Consider the following 15,352-nt stretch of genomic DNA (forward strand, 5'->3'; position numbering starts at 1 on the left):
TGTTATTGTAAGTAACTTACTTCATTCTGTAAAGACTTCACTCGCATTTGTTGCTTTAATTGCCTCAAATAATCATCCGTTGATATTTCACGCCATCTGTGTTTTAAATATAATTTCAGCTTTCAGTTTCGCCGTTTCATTCAATTCCCGGCTGTGCACCAATGGACTTTCTATATGCGCCTTTAAGACTTTTTACGGTGAAGGAAAACATCGTAAGGAAACCAGTATCGCTTGTACCCAAAAACTCGGCATACATTACGTACAGAACGTTGATCACCTAAGAAAAAATAAATCACGAAACAGATACTGAATCTAAGGGCCAGACCTAAAAGATTGTAGCGCCACTCTTTTGTTTATTACTGTTAAAAAAAAATTTGCGCATTTGACAAGGCACTAGGTATTTTTATAAGTGACATTTTAATGCGGCCGAGATGGAATGGGCCCTAGTCTAAAAAAATGTGATGAATCTCTTTAAGCAAAATAAACTATTACGTATTCCTTTCTCTACTTTTTAATTATTATACATAAATAGGTTTAATTATAGCCTACTAAGGAAACTTGAATTTAATTGTCGGGCGCGATTTACGTTAGAAGTGTAAATAACACTTACACTCAAACGGGAGGCAGACAAACGCCTGGCTAAATAAAAAAAACACATTATTTAAAGTATAGAAAATACGATTTTGATTCAACATTACCACTGTAGGATATATTTTATTTATTTATATATAATAATGTAAAAAAAATCTAGTAGTGCTACAATTAAATATGGGTATAAAATGGCTTCAAATGGCATTCTCGATTACATTTATTTTATAGACAAATAGGTGATCAGCTTGGGTTAGAGATATTCTGTTTTCTTCACAATTCCTCCACCGTAGAAATGCATAGAAACGTCGGTGCATAATCGTCGAACAGACGGCCAAAAAAATAGCATAATATTGATAAATTAAATGGGCCAATGCTGTATACAAATGCATCATATTTACAAATAAAGCCTCTAGCTATAACTCGCTTTAATGTCAAATGTTACATGGTGTTTGTATACTGAATTTTAATTAACGAAAACTTATGTCTTTATAAGCTATTAATTTCTAAAATTGTTGCATAATTTCATATCTGAGAATAGGACTATGTTGACGAAAGCGGTTACATCATGGCAGTAGCGGTCCAGGTTTTAATAATTACTTAAAAGTAAGAAATTATTTTAAAGACAAGGATAAATAACACTTTCAAAGGGCTATTTGGGAGTAATACAAAAAAGTGTAAAAGAGCGTTATGCAGTGAAATAAATGGTAAATAATCATTAATTAATAAAATAATCCAAAATAAAATATTTAAGTAGGCGCCTTGTGCTAGAGCTCGCTGAACGAATAACTATAGCAATACAGTGAGGAAATGCTGCCAGCAATTAAGGTACACTGGCCACGGGACCGAACTTTTAAAATTTATTTAAATTTTGTATTTATCAATTATTATTATTGCTATGTAAGAATAATGTAAATACACAGACATAGACATAACATTATCGAAACAATACTGAATATTTGTGTGTGGAAATAAATATCAATACAATTAGTCAATACTCCATTATTTAAAATAATGATTTTATACGTCAGTCACGTGACACAGAATGGTCTCAGTTTCGTCAAATCGACACTGACGTAGCATGATTGTAAATAATTTGTCTTCGGTGTGTTTAATAGATTTTGGTTATCTAATGAGACCGATTATTGTTATATGCAATATTTTCATATTTAAAATTCTATTTTACGTATAAAAATGTTAATAAATCAAATGCATAATCATATATATATTTTAGTTGAGTTAATAAGAGTTAAAATGCTAAGATAAATATAATTGGCAAGGCAACATCCGCAGTACTAAAGTAAAACTCACTGGCATTTCTCCTCCGGAGGTCGCGTGACGTCACTAGAGGGCAGAGTTCGGGCGCCCACACGTCTTCGTCGCGCCAAAAGCGGCACTAATTCTATGCCACCAGTCAAACGCAAAATTGTTTCTTCAGGTGTCAACTTCTCATTTTTATCATCAGCTCTCCGTAACCGATCGCCGTTTGGCATTCTTTTCACGAATTTCTTTTTCTTTTTACCATAGCATTGTATTAGCTCCTTTTCCCGCTCAATTCGTTCCTCTTGAGAACGATTTGACAGATTGATATTTGGCAACTTGTCACTTTGCTCTTTAGATATCAGTTTTTTGTAATTATCAGCTCTCTTTACGTTTGGCAAAGTAAGTGAAGATCTTTTTAGGCGTCTATGGTCTCCTTTTATGTCGTTGAATATTTCATTATCTGTCCAGCCCTGTAATTTATGATAACGTAAATTCATAGTTGGAAAAAAATATTGGACATTAAAATACTCTTAGACTATTGTATGTAAAACTGATTGTTTTTTTACGTTTCATAGAGTATGCAAATGAAATTTTGTGAGTACTGGTTAACAAGTGTTTATTAAAACTCATAATCTTATATGATCCATACTGTTATTTTACAAGATAATTATATTCTTAGTATTACTATGTAGTGTAAGTATAAGTACAAATAAAATAATAATTAATGAACTTTTAGTCAAATAAAAGTATATATTAGATAACTTCGACTGTTACTGCATTGACAATCAACTCGTAATAATATAGCAAGATAAATAATAATAAACCATATCTCTTAAATGTATGAAACTCGCCTAAATAAGTATATAGAAAGAAGTTATACATACCATGGACTTTGAAAAGTTTAATCCAATATTACGTGGATTCCTCCAAATCGTGCCACCTGGACCTGGCTTGCCCCAAGGACCTTCCATAGAGTGCTAAAACGAAACAATCATAAGAAGTGTTTATATAATTAAATGGAAATTTCTGTTTAAGTTTTTACCATTTTCCGTTCATATTCCAAATTATTTCTGATCTCATCTTTAATAACTTTTTGTCTTTCATTAACTAATTCATCTGTAAAATGTAAAACAAAATGTTAAAAGCATCAAAATACATTTCCTTCAAATTGAACATAAATGGCGCCAAATTGCCCATGCCGTTTATCACTGAGCATGCGCTACCACAGATAACTTAAAATATAAATATATCATAGACGTGTTTCTACCAAAGTAATTGTGACACTAACTTCTTGGACTTTGTCCTAGGCCTAGGGTATCGCATATACTGTTAACAATTTACGTTATAAAATTATTACTGAGTTAGAAATATAATTTTTATTTAAAGAATGTACTTAGTGCTTTATGAACGCAGAGTCAAAATACAACTCTGGGTTCATAAAGCACTTCGATAATGATTCATTTTACGGTAGTAATTATGATTTGGAAAGCATATTTTTTAATATTTATAGTATAAGTACGGAAATGAGTGTAGTAATAATAATGATATTTGGTTTAGATGACGCTTTAAATAAGGGTTGATATCCTTGAATCATTATTTTATGGCTAAGTATTTGAAGTACATGAAGTTCGTCGAATATATATTTGTATTGGCATCTTTTAATACACGAACCAGAGAGTACTCTTCTGCTATGTACGCTTATGAAAAATCTACAGAATTACGCTTTCCAAAATTATAATGGACCGTTATAGGCATAACAAAGTATAAAAAAGCTATCTAATGCCAACAGGATTCCGAATCTCTAGTCGATAGCCATCTTGGAATGTGTGTTAGTTAAATGACATCTAGCCAGGTGGGTATATAATTTGTATAGTAAGTCGTAATAGAAAGCGACCTAGGATTTGTTTATAGGCTTGCTGTTGTTCCGAGGTTTGTCTGTATCTGATGTCATTTTCTACTGATCGTCTTAGGATTTCAGCGTAGCAAAGTTGAGGGTCCTCGCGAAGACGTAAGTGTCCACGACGCTGCCGTCTTTGTGGTGATGACCACCGTTGGCATGACTCGTGCAAAGAAATACCCTGGAATTATCAGCTTCATGTGAATTCTAAGAGTGTTAATAACAACAGCTTAGTAGAGACAAGTTTAAAAACGATGTTTATCTGTTTTAATAATGCACGACTATGGCGCGGCCTATAACAGGACTGACGGTAATGGAACTTTTTATAGATTATTTTTCTGTACATCAAATCAATATTTACTGTTTCCGGAATCGGAAACCAGGACCTTCGGTATCATTTAATTAACCAAGCGATGGTGAATTAACCAACTGCCATGGGGGCGGTAAAACTACACATTTGTGGGCTCGGCTCACAAGTTACATAAGTACACGTACAAAATGAAATCATTATGATCAAATGTAATAAAATCTACTTGATTTTTAATTTCTTTTTTTATATTACAAAGATTTTGTAATATAAAAACACACAGGGACCATTTTTTAATAATAATAATCATTATTTAAGTTTAAGAATATTGTAAATACTGTATAATTTGTATTTGGAAATAAAAGCTTTGATATTTAAAATCTTTTGATAAAATTAATAAAAACACTGCAATATTTTCCATTCACATCACATGATTTCGAAATAAAAAATGGTCGTGAAATATCGAATTAATAAATTCTAGATGAGCAGTGTCATTAACGTAACATCAAAAATTCTGCGACACGATTACGAAATAAGAAATCAAGTTGTGTGTCGAAAATGAATCTGCAACATAATAAATTTAAAACAACACACGCTTCCATACTTATACCTGGGTTATTAGCACAATTTAATCAAGCTTACATCACATGACCCTTTACCTTTTATAGCATATTGCATTCTTTGTCTCTTACAATACGTGACTGCCTAAAGCTCAATGTCGCTATGGGGATTATGATTAATTATGAATAGCTTACAAGATAATAAATAATACGTATGAAGTATATATCTATTTTTTATATACTAAAGTTTGCAAGTTAGTTGCGACCGATGTTTTCGAGAGTTTTGTAATCGACTAAATTGATACTAATAAGCTTAAAATTCAGAGACGAGGCTTGACTCTCGAATGTCAAAACCCAATACGATTTGAGGGAGTTTGTATAAAGCCATACTTAGCTTTAGATACAAAATCTCTAGTTTTTGAATAAACAACCACACCTTTCACTTGATAAATTTCCAAAAGTTTTGTCACTGTTATGTTGCCGCACTTGTTGTTTTTTGTCGATTTAAGAATTATTGTTATTTGTCACTCATGTGTATACTTAAATCAACAGTTATATTAAACTTTAACCGTTAGAATGATACAAAGTGATGATATTTTTTCCAAAATATTCTAAACCATAGATTTGATACTGATTGCAAATAATTTAACCTTGACATTATTTTATTAATGTCTTAATAAGACATTGATATGACATTTTCATGCCTATTTGTATGCCTATGGCTGATAGTGCGAATATTTGTAATTGATCGATCTAACCACTGTACCACTATCTTGGAAAATAAACGATTATTATTATTAGAAAAAGCAAATATCCAGCTGTGCTGGTATGAAATATTTAAAGAAAAAAAAACCTTTTGAGTAAATCATACAATTAATGTCATCAAAAATAGCTTACAATATTTTTAATATTTAATAGTTTAAGAAATATCCGAATGTTTTTGTAGCATGATATTTTACAAAAAAGGTCTTTGCTATCATTATATTTATTTCATTGCTAGTCCTTGAGACCATTCAATGGCTGGTCTTATTTGCGCCAAAATATTTTGTAGGCGTAGGAAAATAAGAATGAGACTTTACATTTAATCTAAAACATGTACCATGAAAACCTAACAAGAAATAATGAGGTTGTAAATTATAAAAAGGTCTTTTTTACCTTTAGTTCATCGTCTGGGTATATACCTTCGGCGCGAATATCGGAAAAGCGAACTCCCTGAACATTGGGGGCGCCTCCACCAGCTCGACCCCATGGCTCGTATGAAGCCAGTTCTTCTCTTGCCTATATTCGAACAAAATTTTAGAACGACTTAATTTTATTAAAAATCAAATGATGACATTTTTTAAAATGAGAAATCGACCTGTCATGTTTTCCCGCCAAATACACGTCCAGGGGCGTGAGACAAGGGCGACAGGCGTGACCCACTAACGCCTAACGAATTTGTATGAAAATGGTTAGAAACATAGGTCATCAGTTTTTATTATTCGAAAATATTTGTAATATTTTTGTACAGACTTTTACTATTAATGAAAATATTTATTTCCTTTTTATGGACGTGCTAACTTTCTCCGCCGTCATAGGAAAATACACAATTCGTGGTTGTAACTTTATGTTGTTTTCTGTTTACTGTCACTTATGCAATAAGCAATAAAATTATGAATACCTACTGTAGTTGTTAAGTATGGAGTGGAACAAAGAGCTGTTAAGTCATATTATTTTAGCACATTATATTTCATCGCTCACAGTAAACAACTAATACTAAAGTAACAAAACTAATTGTCAAGTGTCAACAAAAAGTATAAACTAGGCAATCTAGAACAGATCGGTTTTTTTCTATATAGAATATATATTTTTATATATATTTTCGGATATATAGAATATATATATATAGTATAACATGTCCTGTCTCCTTTCATTATAGCGTATACACAATAATGTATAAACATACACTACTTCAGTGTGTGTATTGTCTTTTTAATTTATTTAATATCTGGTCACTTCTTCAAATACTGTCCGATAAAACTAGAACTTTTGTTACTCTTCTTTATTTCATTGTACCACAGATATAAATTTACATATATGCTGCAAGAGCTCCAGTGGTATTTCTAACTGACTGACTTAAACACTGCATCTGTTTTGTCTGTATATTATTAACGATTTAAACTAACCTGTTTCTGACTTTCGTACTTTTCACGTTCAAGCTGCTGTCGTCGCTCACGAGCTAGACGTTCTCCTTCTAGCCGAGTTTGTTCAGCACGTCGTCTCTGAAATTCTCGTAGCCGCACTGAACCAGACGAAGGACCACTAAGCCGCCTTACACAATACACATACAATATTCTACGAAATTTACTCGAAACAAGTTAAAAAAAAATCGCAAAATTTGAATATTACATACCTTCTTAAGCGTTGATATGGGACATTGAACATTTATAGTACAAAATTTTATTACGTACGTAAACTAATATTGAGTTTGATTTCAATAAAACGAATGTAGTCTGTAGCTAACCGTTTACAACTGCCAACTTTGCTTCTGAAATGACCTTACGTTTGAATAAATTCAAAGTTGCACGCTTAAGGAAATGTTTCCATTGTTATTTTTCATTCAAATGTTTCTATTTATTTTAACTAGTGTTAATAATAATTGAAATCACAAAATAATTGCGGATTTTACACTCGCTCCTGCGGTGAAGAAAAACATCGTGAAGTAACCTGTCTTTGACTGAAAAATCGACTGTATGAATACGGCAAAGAAGGATGATTTTTTTCTTATCTATTAAGAAAAATAAATGATTTCGAAACAGATTCAGAAATCTGAGGCCAGGACAAGGGGCTTCTTGTTTTGTATGATAAACATCGGTAGGTACATGTTCTAAGATAAACTACCTACCGAGAACAGGGGCAAATGGACAGGAAGCTCACCTGATGTTAAGTGATACCGCCGCCCATCGACACTCATTATGCCGCGATCGGGACTGCGTTGCCTGCCTTTTAAGAATTGGTAAATAGAATCATGTTCAATTAACTATATTCATTTTAATAACAGAAAACATTCAACATTTTCATGAAGGGAGACTCAAAATGCTATATGTCCTTACTTTATGAATTGTATAAATAACTGAATTTCAATCTATCGGTGAAATAATATCCAAATAACCCTGAATATAAACAATATGTTATGAACCTACGCATTGCATGTAAGAATTGAGACTTGCAAAATCTTCGAACGGAACAATATTTAATGTATATATGATTTCTTTCATGAATAATCCCGTATTTAATATACAAATGGTAACAATTTTTCGAGCGTTATTAATAATGTAAACTAAAAAAAATATTTGACGAAGCCATATATCAGTCTACACAATCTCTTAAAATCAAATAAATTATTAATTAATTACCAACGAATGCAGGCGTTTTTAAAACACAAAAACTATTTAGACATTTTAAAAGGATATTTTGATAGATATATTTAGTTATTTACATTTATAACAGTTATTTGATAGATTTAATACATTTATCAATACAGTCCATTAAGGGCTTCTATAAATGCCAATTTTAATATTGCTTACTTTCGTATTTACAGTAAAACAATGCGAAACTGAATTAGAATGATGTGAACACATGACCTATAAAGAACATTGTCTGACTGAAGGTTTTTTATATATTGGAAGTAATTTTTCGGAAGCACCGACCGGGCTGTACCTGTCACGAGGCGATCAATATCCGCAAGCACGATACATTGTACTCAATGTACTAGAACTTGCAAATGAATACTTCGTACTGCGATAAATGTATGAAGTCCATATCCTGTATATTTATATTTATAGAAAGTAATGATTCAGTTATTTTTTAAGCAACAGGGAGCAAAGGGTTAGGAGGCTCATCTAATGTTAAGTGGTACCGGCGCCCATGGACACTTTCATTGCCACGAGGCTCGCAAGTGCGTTGCCGGCCTTTTAATATAGCATGGGTATATAGCTAGTGTGACTCGCACGCGTTACCTTTAGGCTACAGTTAGGCTAATGCTGCTTTGTACAGTACTTGAAAAACCACCTGAATTGACGAACTTGCTATTTCTAACAATAACTTTTTTCTATAGTACAGCGAAAGTGGCGGAGATTCAGCTGCCGCCAAGTACATTCGCTCCTTACGAAGTAAAGGCGTGACGTCTAATTACATAATTAAATTGATTTTTGTTAATTTTAGCCTGCATCGGCACATAGTGTCTTTTCTTTCGGAATAAACAATATATGTATTTACAAAGTTGGATTATATGAAGACATCCTTTTCATTATCTAAACAATATGCATTAAAAGATCCAATGCAATTTGGACGAACTTTGTCACTTTTCAAGGTCTTTAGTCTTTTACTTTTGGCAACACATAACAATAATTGTTGTGCCTAAACCCTGTTTATTAACAATAATAGTAACTACTGGGACTATAGTTTTGTAACCTTATATATACTATAAGCATAATAATCAGTGGCTAAAGGTGAGGAACGATTACTCACTTAAACGTCGAAATCATTCATTTGGCCTGCCTTGTTGTTCATACAATGTTACGTTTCTTTCAGTTCAGCGACTACTGAATTCGTGGGTCCCGGGCTGTGTACCAACTGTGACTGTCTATGTGCTCGAACAGCGATTGAAAAAATTATGAGGAAACCGGCCTTATATCCAAAAAGTCGACGGCGTGTGTCAGGCACAAGAGGTTGATCACCTATTTGCCTATTAAATTGACAAATGATCAATAAACAGATACAGAAATCTGAGGCCCACACCTATTTAGCCAAGGTTATTGCGCCATTGATTTGTTTCTTTTTAGACTTAATTAGGTTACTTGGTAAATTAACTTATTATTGTCGAATTTGAGAAGTCACTCGTATCAGATATAAGCTAAACAGGAAGTAAGGGTTAAATTAAGTAAAATATAGTCATAAATGAACCATATTTATTATAAATAAAACAATGTGACTGTAACTATTATTTATAAAATTATTCATGATTTAGCACTTTACACATCAAGTATTTACAAACAATATGAGCTACATACATGACTACATACATAATATAAATAAAAATCATCGTCTCCCTTTATATATGTATACAACACCCCATGACACAACGACCTCAGCGATTACATACAATATCGCTACAATAAGAAATATCATATGGGCGTATAAATTAAAGCGATAAAATATGCGATGACAATCGGTCGTCGAGCTCCAAACATATAACATTATGACTATATGTATTTTTGTTAAGTATAGTTTGTGCTACGTGCACATTTACCAACGTTATTTCATACATTATTTACAATACTAACAATTTTAACTGTACTAAAACTCTTAATTGTGCAAAAATATAACAGTAATACTAAAAGTAATACATATACGCCTCTTATTTACGTGTATATGAAGAAATTGAGGTAATCGGTTCTGAATATACGAATGGGTAACTCCAATCATTCCCAGTATACAGAAAACACCTAGAAAACAATTTTGTGATACAGTAAGAGTTCAAATGTCATTGCACGTCATAAAGAGTACTAAATATATCTATATACATCAAAGTTAACTAAAATAGCCTATTTCGCAAATGATAAGAAAAGTTGAGCATCATACAATGATTATACCGATATTTGGCGACAAACAACCCTCAATTGTAGGCTCGGGACAGTGTTATACACAACAATTAACCTTTATGAATACGCCTTAGCGATAACAAGAGAGAACTTAATATAAATCAGGTCACAGAAAGGATAGTCTATATTTTCGAAAGCAATCTAATAAAACTTTGTATAATCTGTGGTTTGAAACGTGAATTCGACACTAGATGGCGCAAATCGAAATAATCATATACTGTCACACACTCGATATATTGGTACACATTCAATCATCAATCACACATTCTCGAATATAATCTATTATCAATAATTTCTCGTCACCTTCACAAAAAAGGTATCCAGAATTCTTTTCATTCGAACCTTTAACTAAAAAGGTAAAATGTCAATGAACAAAGGTAAAGGAGTCTAGCGATGTCAGTGATAGACTTCAGACCAAGTCAACAAACGTGTCGCAATTAAAAACTGATCTTAAATCGAATCGATCTTATCAGGTCTTTAAGTTCCGTCTTCAAGAGAACTGTGGATGCCTTTCTAAATAACATAATTCTACGGTTCTGTAAAGTTGCCCGAGGAATAATGCAGATTGAAATCAATATTTGAAAATACCTTACAATATCGTAATAACAACGGTAAAAGTTTTTTCGGCATTCATATAACGGTGACAATCCTTTAAATAAACCCCTATTTCTAAACTACATTTCATAACACAATAAAGCTTATAGCTTATAGTAAAAAAAAAAAATCATCACTTTTCCATGAAACAGAAGCTAACTCTTAAATTGCCGGCTTAGGGTTCGGTACATTTGTACCGCAAATGTTCCTCGGGCATCTTCACCAAGTTCCCTATACTACACTTATCTTTAAGTCCCACTATTTGATCCTATTAAGCACGAGGTCGGTGGTAACAACTAGGCCTTTTTGGTAGGGCGAGTCCGCGAGTTCCGAGGCTAGACGTGCGGCCTCTAAGCCGTGTTTGCGGGCGAGGAATCGGGTCTGTTCGAGGCCACGCGATTTGTGGACCAGTTCGAACGCTTTCTCAACGTCTCCGGCCTCTTGGAACCGCCTCATTATCATTGGATTCAGTTCGGGATACTGTGGAAGGAAATAACGTTACAATGAAATTTAAAACAGAAACCTCTAAGTAAATTATTTTGAATATATAAAAGGAAAAGTTAGGGTCAGGTTTTAGCTCTCAAAAGTACATATTTAGAGATTTAAAACGACAGATTTTCTAAGAAATAAAAATAAACAAACCTTTTCACACGCGAAAAGCACCGGCGCTGTGGCTAAGCCAAGTTTAAGGTCAGTAGCAGTGGGCTTTCCCATCGCTTGCGCTGAAGACACGAAGTCCAGTAAATCATCAACCAGTTGAAAAGAGAGACCGACATTGCGTCCATATTGGAACGCAAGCTCGCATGTGCTTTCGTTCGCGCCGCTCAGCAGCGCAACCTGCGATTAATATTTTGCTGTTTCAAGCCCGTCGTAACCCACTAACAGACCATAAGACTCATGTCATTTGTTCACGAAAATTATATACTTTGGAATTTTTAATATTTAATTTCATACAGTATCAAGATTACTGCGAAACTATACTTAATCAATATATCAAAAGGCAATTATGTACCTCATATCCCGCCACGTTTGTCTTTCCGCACAAACATTAGCATGGGACAGTTTTTAAGGTAAAATGTGGCCACCCGTTAGGACTTTGTATGACGCCAAGATTTGCTACGAGCTGTCAAATCTAAGAGCGCATTCAATAGCCCCTTTATTCATAGAAAGAACTACGTGTAGAATATCCACAGACACGATTTCTTATTACCAAACTAAACGCTTAAGCCAATACAATCTAAACGCGCCACTAGAGGGCTCTTATCACAAATATTATACAATAATAGTTATATAGTCTAGCTATACAGTTGAAAATCAAAAACTCAATAGGGATACACCGTATCGGCCTAGAGAATATTCTTACTGTTTTTCATAAAAATACAATTAATTGCACAGTTTTATCTAAAGTACGCAGCTGTCATTTGTCATCACAGCGTAAACGCAATGTGAGAGACACAAAAAAGTACTTTAGTGAAAAGACCGTAGTTAGACGGAATCATTTTTTATTTGTTTATACTGAGTATTATATTCTTATTTGTTTTTTGCGACTGAGGCGTAAAAGGCGCTGCTGTGGTCTCTGGCAGAAAGACCAGCGCTGTGGAACAACTCTGCTCCTCAGCATAATGCTGAGCCAGGGCCAATTACAAACACTACACACGCATTACACAATTAAACCTTTTTCTTTAAAAAAATTGTTATCTCTCTATTATTAATATTTTTTTATTTATTTTTATTTTCTGAAAATTGTTATCTTATGTGTTTCTGTGTGTGTGTGTTCTGTTAGTAATAAATTTTATGTCTATGTCTATTTTTTTTTATTTAAGGCAATATTCGTGAATGTATGAGGTCTGACACAATTTTATTACGTAAAGAAAATATCGAAACCATAAAAAACAATATTTTTTACAATGAGCATAACTTACCGCTTTGACCGAGTTGGCGATGAGAGACGCCGTTTTCCTGTAATTCTTGGTAAGGTAGTGTGAGAATCTCTCGTTTTCTGTCTCTTTGCTGCCGAGCTGCATGAATTCACCTTGAACTAAGTCAGTCACCACCTGAAATAAGTAACACATATTCAACATATCTAGCGGATACAACTAGTACAACAACGTTTTGTGAAATCTGTTGATCTCAAAAAAATACAAAAAGTGTGTGGAACGGTGTTTATTTATTACACTCTCAAAGCCAGAGGGTTCGCGAATGCGCTCATTGCCTATTAGAAAATGGTCCGCTCTTTTCTTAAAAGACCCTAGATCGTATAAAACGCTCTGTTCTGGAACGACGAACGTCGAGGTTATACAGGTGGAATTTCTTATTCTGCCTAGAGGTATGATTATAAAACTTAGCTGTAGGTATTAAACCATACCATTATTTAAATTTTTAGTGCTACATTATCCCTGAGTAGGCTCCAGTTAAAGACTTTAAACTGCACCGTGCGTGATAACTCGCTGTTAAAATATATAAATTAGATATAAATAAAAACTATGTATTGTTTCATGCAAAATCGCGTGTTACACTAGTATTTTAAATAAAGTGTAATAACACGCTTCCTAAAATGATATAAGTACAAATGTTTATTTTCCACCATTCCAAATAGTCAGTCGAGTGTGAAGACTCATTTGCATAGAAGATCCATAACTCAAAAATTATCAGAACTAGCTAAAGCTCGTGATTTCATCGTAACATTAAACATTTACAAGGATTTTTTTTATATTTCAACTGCGAAACTTTATTTGTGTCTTTTATTATTGAAGCCCGTGAACACTAGCTACTTACGAAAATCTCTATGGTGAAATTAATGCAAATTTTAGCATAAGTACATACTGATAATCACACATATTAAATCACAAAGAAGACAAACAAGATGTTCTCAATACTGTTTTGCCACGTTTAATTTTCCGATAGTTGCGTAATGCAAGACGGATTCTTATTGTTTAATAGTGTTTCTAGAATCTATGGCTATCACAGACAAACGACTATCTATATATACTGTTTTATTATATATGTAGTACCTGGCTGAGCACCAACGTAACTTCATCACTGCGCAGACGAGCTATCATCATCGATGCCACAGCGAGGATGAAGTCGCCAGCCATTGCAACCTGGAAAAAGATATATCATTTATAAATAACGTGAATGGTGAGGCAGTCTAACTACAACAGGAAGCACCTAAAAGAAAACTAAAGCTTTTGAGGTACTAAAAATAATGTAATGAATATGAGTGCAAGAGCGGTATCTCGCACATATGAACATAGTGTCAAAACATTATAGAACACTAAGACTGTTAATAAACCTTACCTTAATTATTTATTGTATTTATTAACACTTCGTTACATTACAGAAAAAACATGAACATAATTAAATCAAAATGAGGGCAACTGGCGGCCTTATCGCTTTCGAGCGATCTCTTCCAGGCAACCACTGTGAGTAAAGAAAAAATAAATAAAAATGTATTAAATTACATAAGATATGCAAGTAGTGCAAAAATACATGTTATACACAGTTATTAAGACAAAAACTAAACAGGAACAACAAAAAAAACCAAACTAAACTAAAAAGATGATACATTAAAAATAGAAAGTAAAAAGACACATAAATCACTATTATTTATTTATTAGTATTGTAGAAAATTAAGTCAACATAATAATACCTATTAGCCATGATGATTGTATAGGCTAGATGGTAGTTCATGTAAAGTTGCACTCTTATTTGTAGAAATTGTAATAAAAAATACATTAGTTCTTATAATAAAAAGTGTTTGCAATAGCTGTAGTTTCTCAAATTAATATAAACATTAGTCTTAAATCGGCTCCGTGGCTTAGTTATTAGCGCATTTGATGTATAGCCTAGGTTACCTAGGTTACATTATTGACGAAACAATTATTGCTTCGGGAGTTAGTATTAAAAATTGCTACAAAAACTGCTTGAACTTGTCCTAAGACCATACCTTTCCATTGAACTTATAATAAGAATATTATATTAAAACCACTTTAATTCAATACAGATAACAAATTACGTACATTGAACTTATATTGACGAATTTATGGCCCTTGAAACAGATAAAATCGCGGGCATGTTCATATTAATTTTAATATTGACGTAATTATAACAACGCGACGCAATTTTTTTAGAAACTTAGAAAGTGGTGAGAATGAGTCTTAACACCCATTCAAAAATTGTATTAATAATTACTTCATTAAGTAAATTCGTATTTAGAAACCTAATTATAATAAATGAAATTATATTGCTCGATTGAAACCGAATGGAGACTTTCTTCGAAATGTGTGAAAGTTGCGCGTAAAATCAAAAGTGATTGGGACAGGTCAAAGACTTTGTTACTATTTGATTAAGTATTTAAAACAATTGACAAACTATTCTCAAAACAGATTAAAATATATATGAATTCCTTATTGTCTTTCCTTTAAATAAAACTGATTTGTACGGTATTCAATAACAGGGCATCAGCGAATGTCATTAAAAATAATTTTTTTTTGTATAAAAA

General features: G+C 32.9%; 1 protein-coding gene across 1 annotated transcript in view; it reads right to left on the reverse strand.

Annotated features, from left to right (window-relative positions):
- Nucleotides 1–9,588: 9,588 nt before the first annotated feature.
- LOC123711446 (all trans-polyprenyl-diphosphate synthase PDSS1) overlaps nt 9,589–15,352 on the reverse strand; it is a 32,843-nt gene continuing 27,079 nt past the window's right edge. The window contains exons 5-8 of the mRNA XM_045664044.1: nt 13,863–13,952; nt 12,774–12,905; nt 11,494–11,688; nt 9,589–11,331 (exon numbers count right to left, since the gene is read on the reverse strand). Coding sequence (XP_045520000.1) covers nt 11,110–11,331; nt 11,494–11,688; nt 12,774–12,905; nt 13,863–13,952 — 639 coding nt within the window. The 3' untranslated portion in view covers nt 9,589–11,109. The remainder of the gene's footprint in view (nt 11,332–11,493; nt 11,689–12,773; nt 12,906–13,862; nt 13,953–15,352) is intronic.

The sequence above is a fragment of the Pieris brassicae genome, chromosome 6 (assembly GCF_905147105.1).
Source record: "Pieris brassicae chromosome 6, ilPieBrab1.1, whole genome shotgun sequence".
Taxonomy (NCBI): domain Eukaryota; kingdom Metazoa; phylum Arthropoda; class Insecta; order Lepidoptera; family Pieridae; genus Pieris; species Pieris brassicae.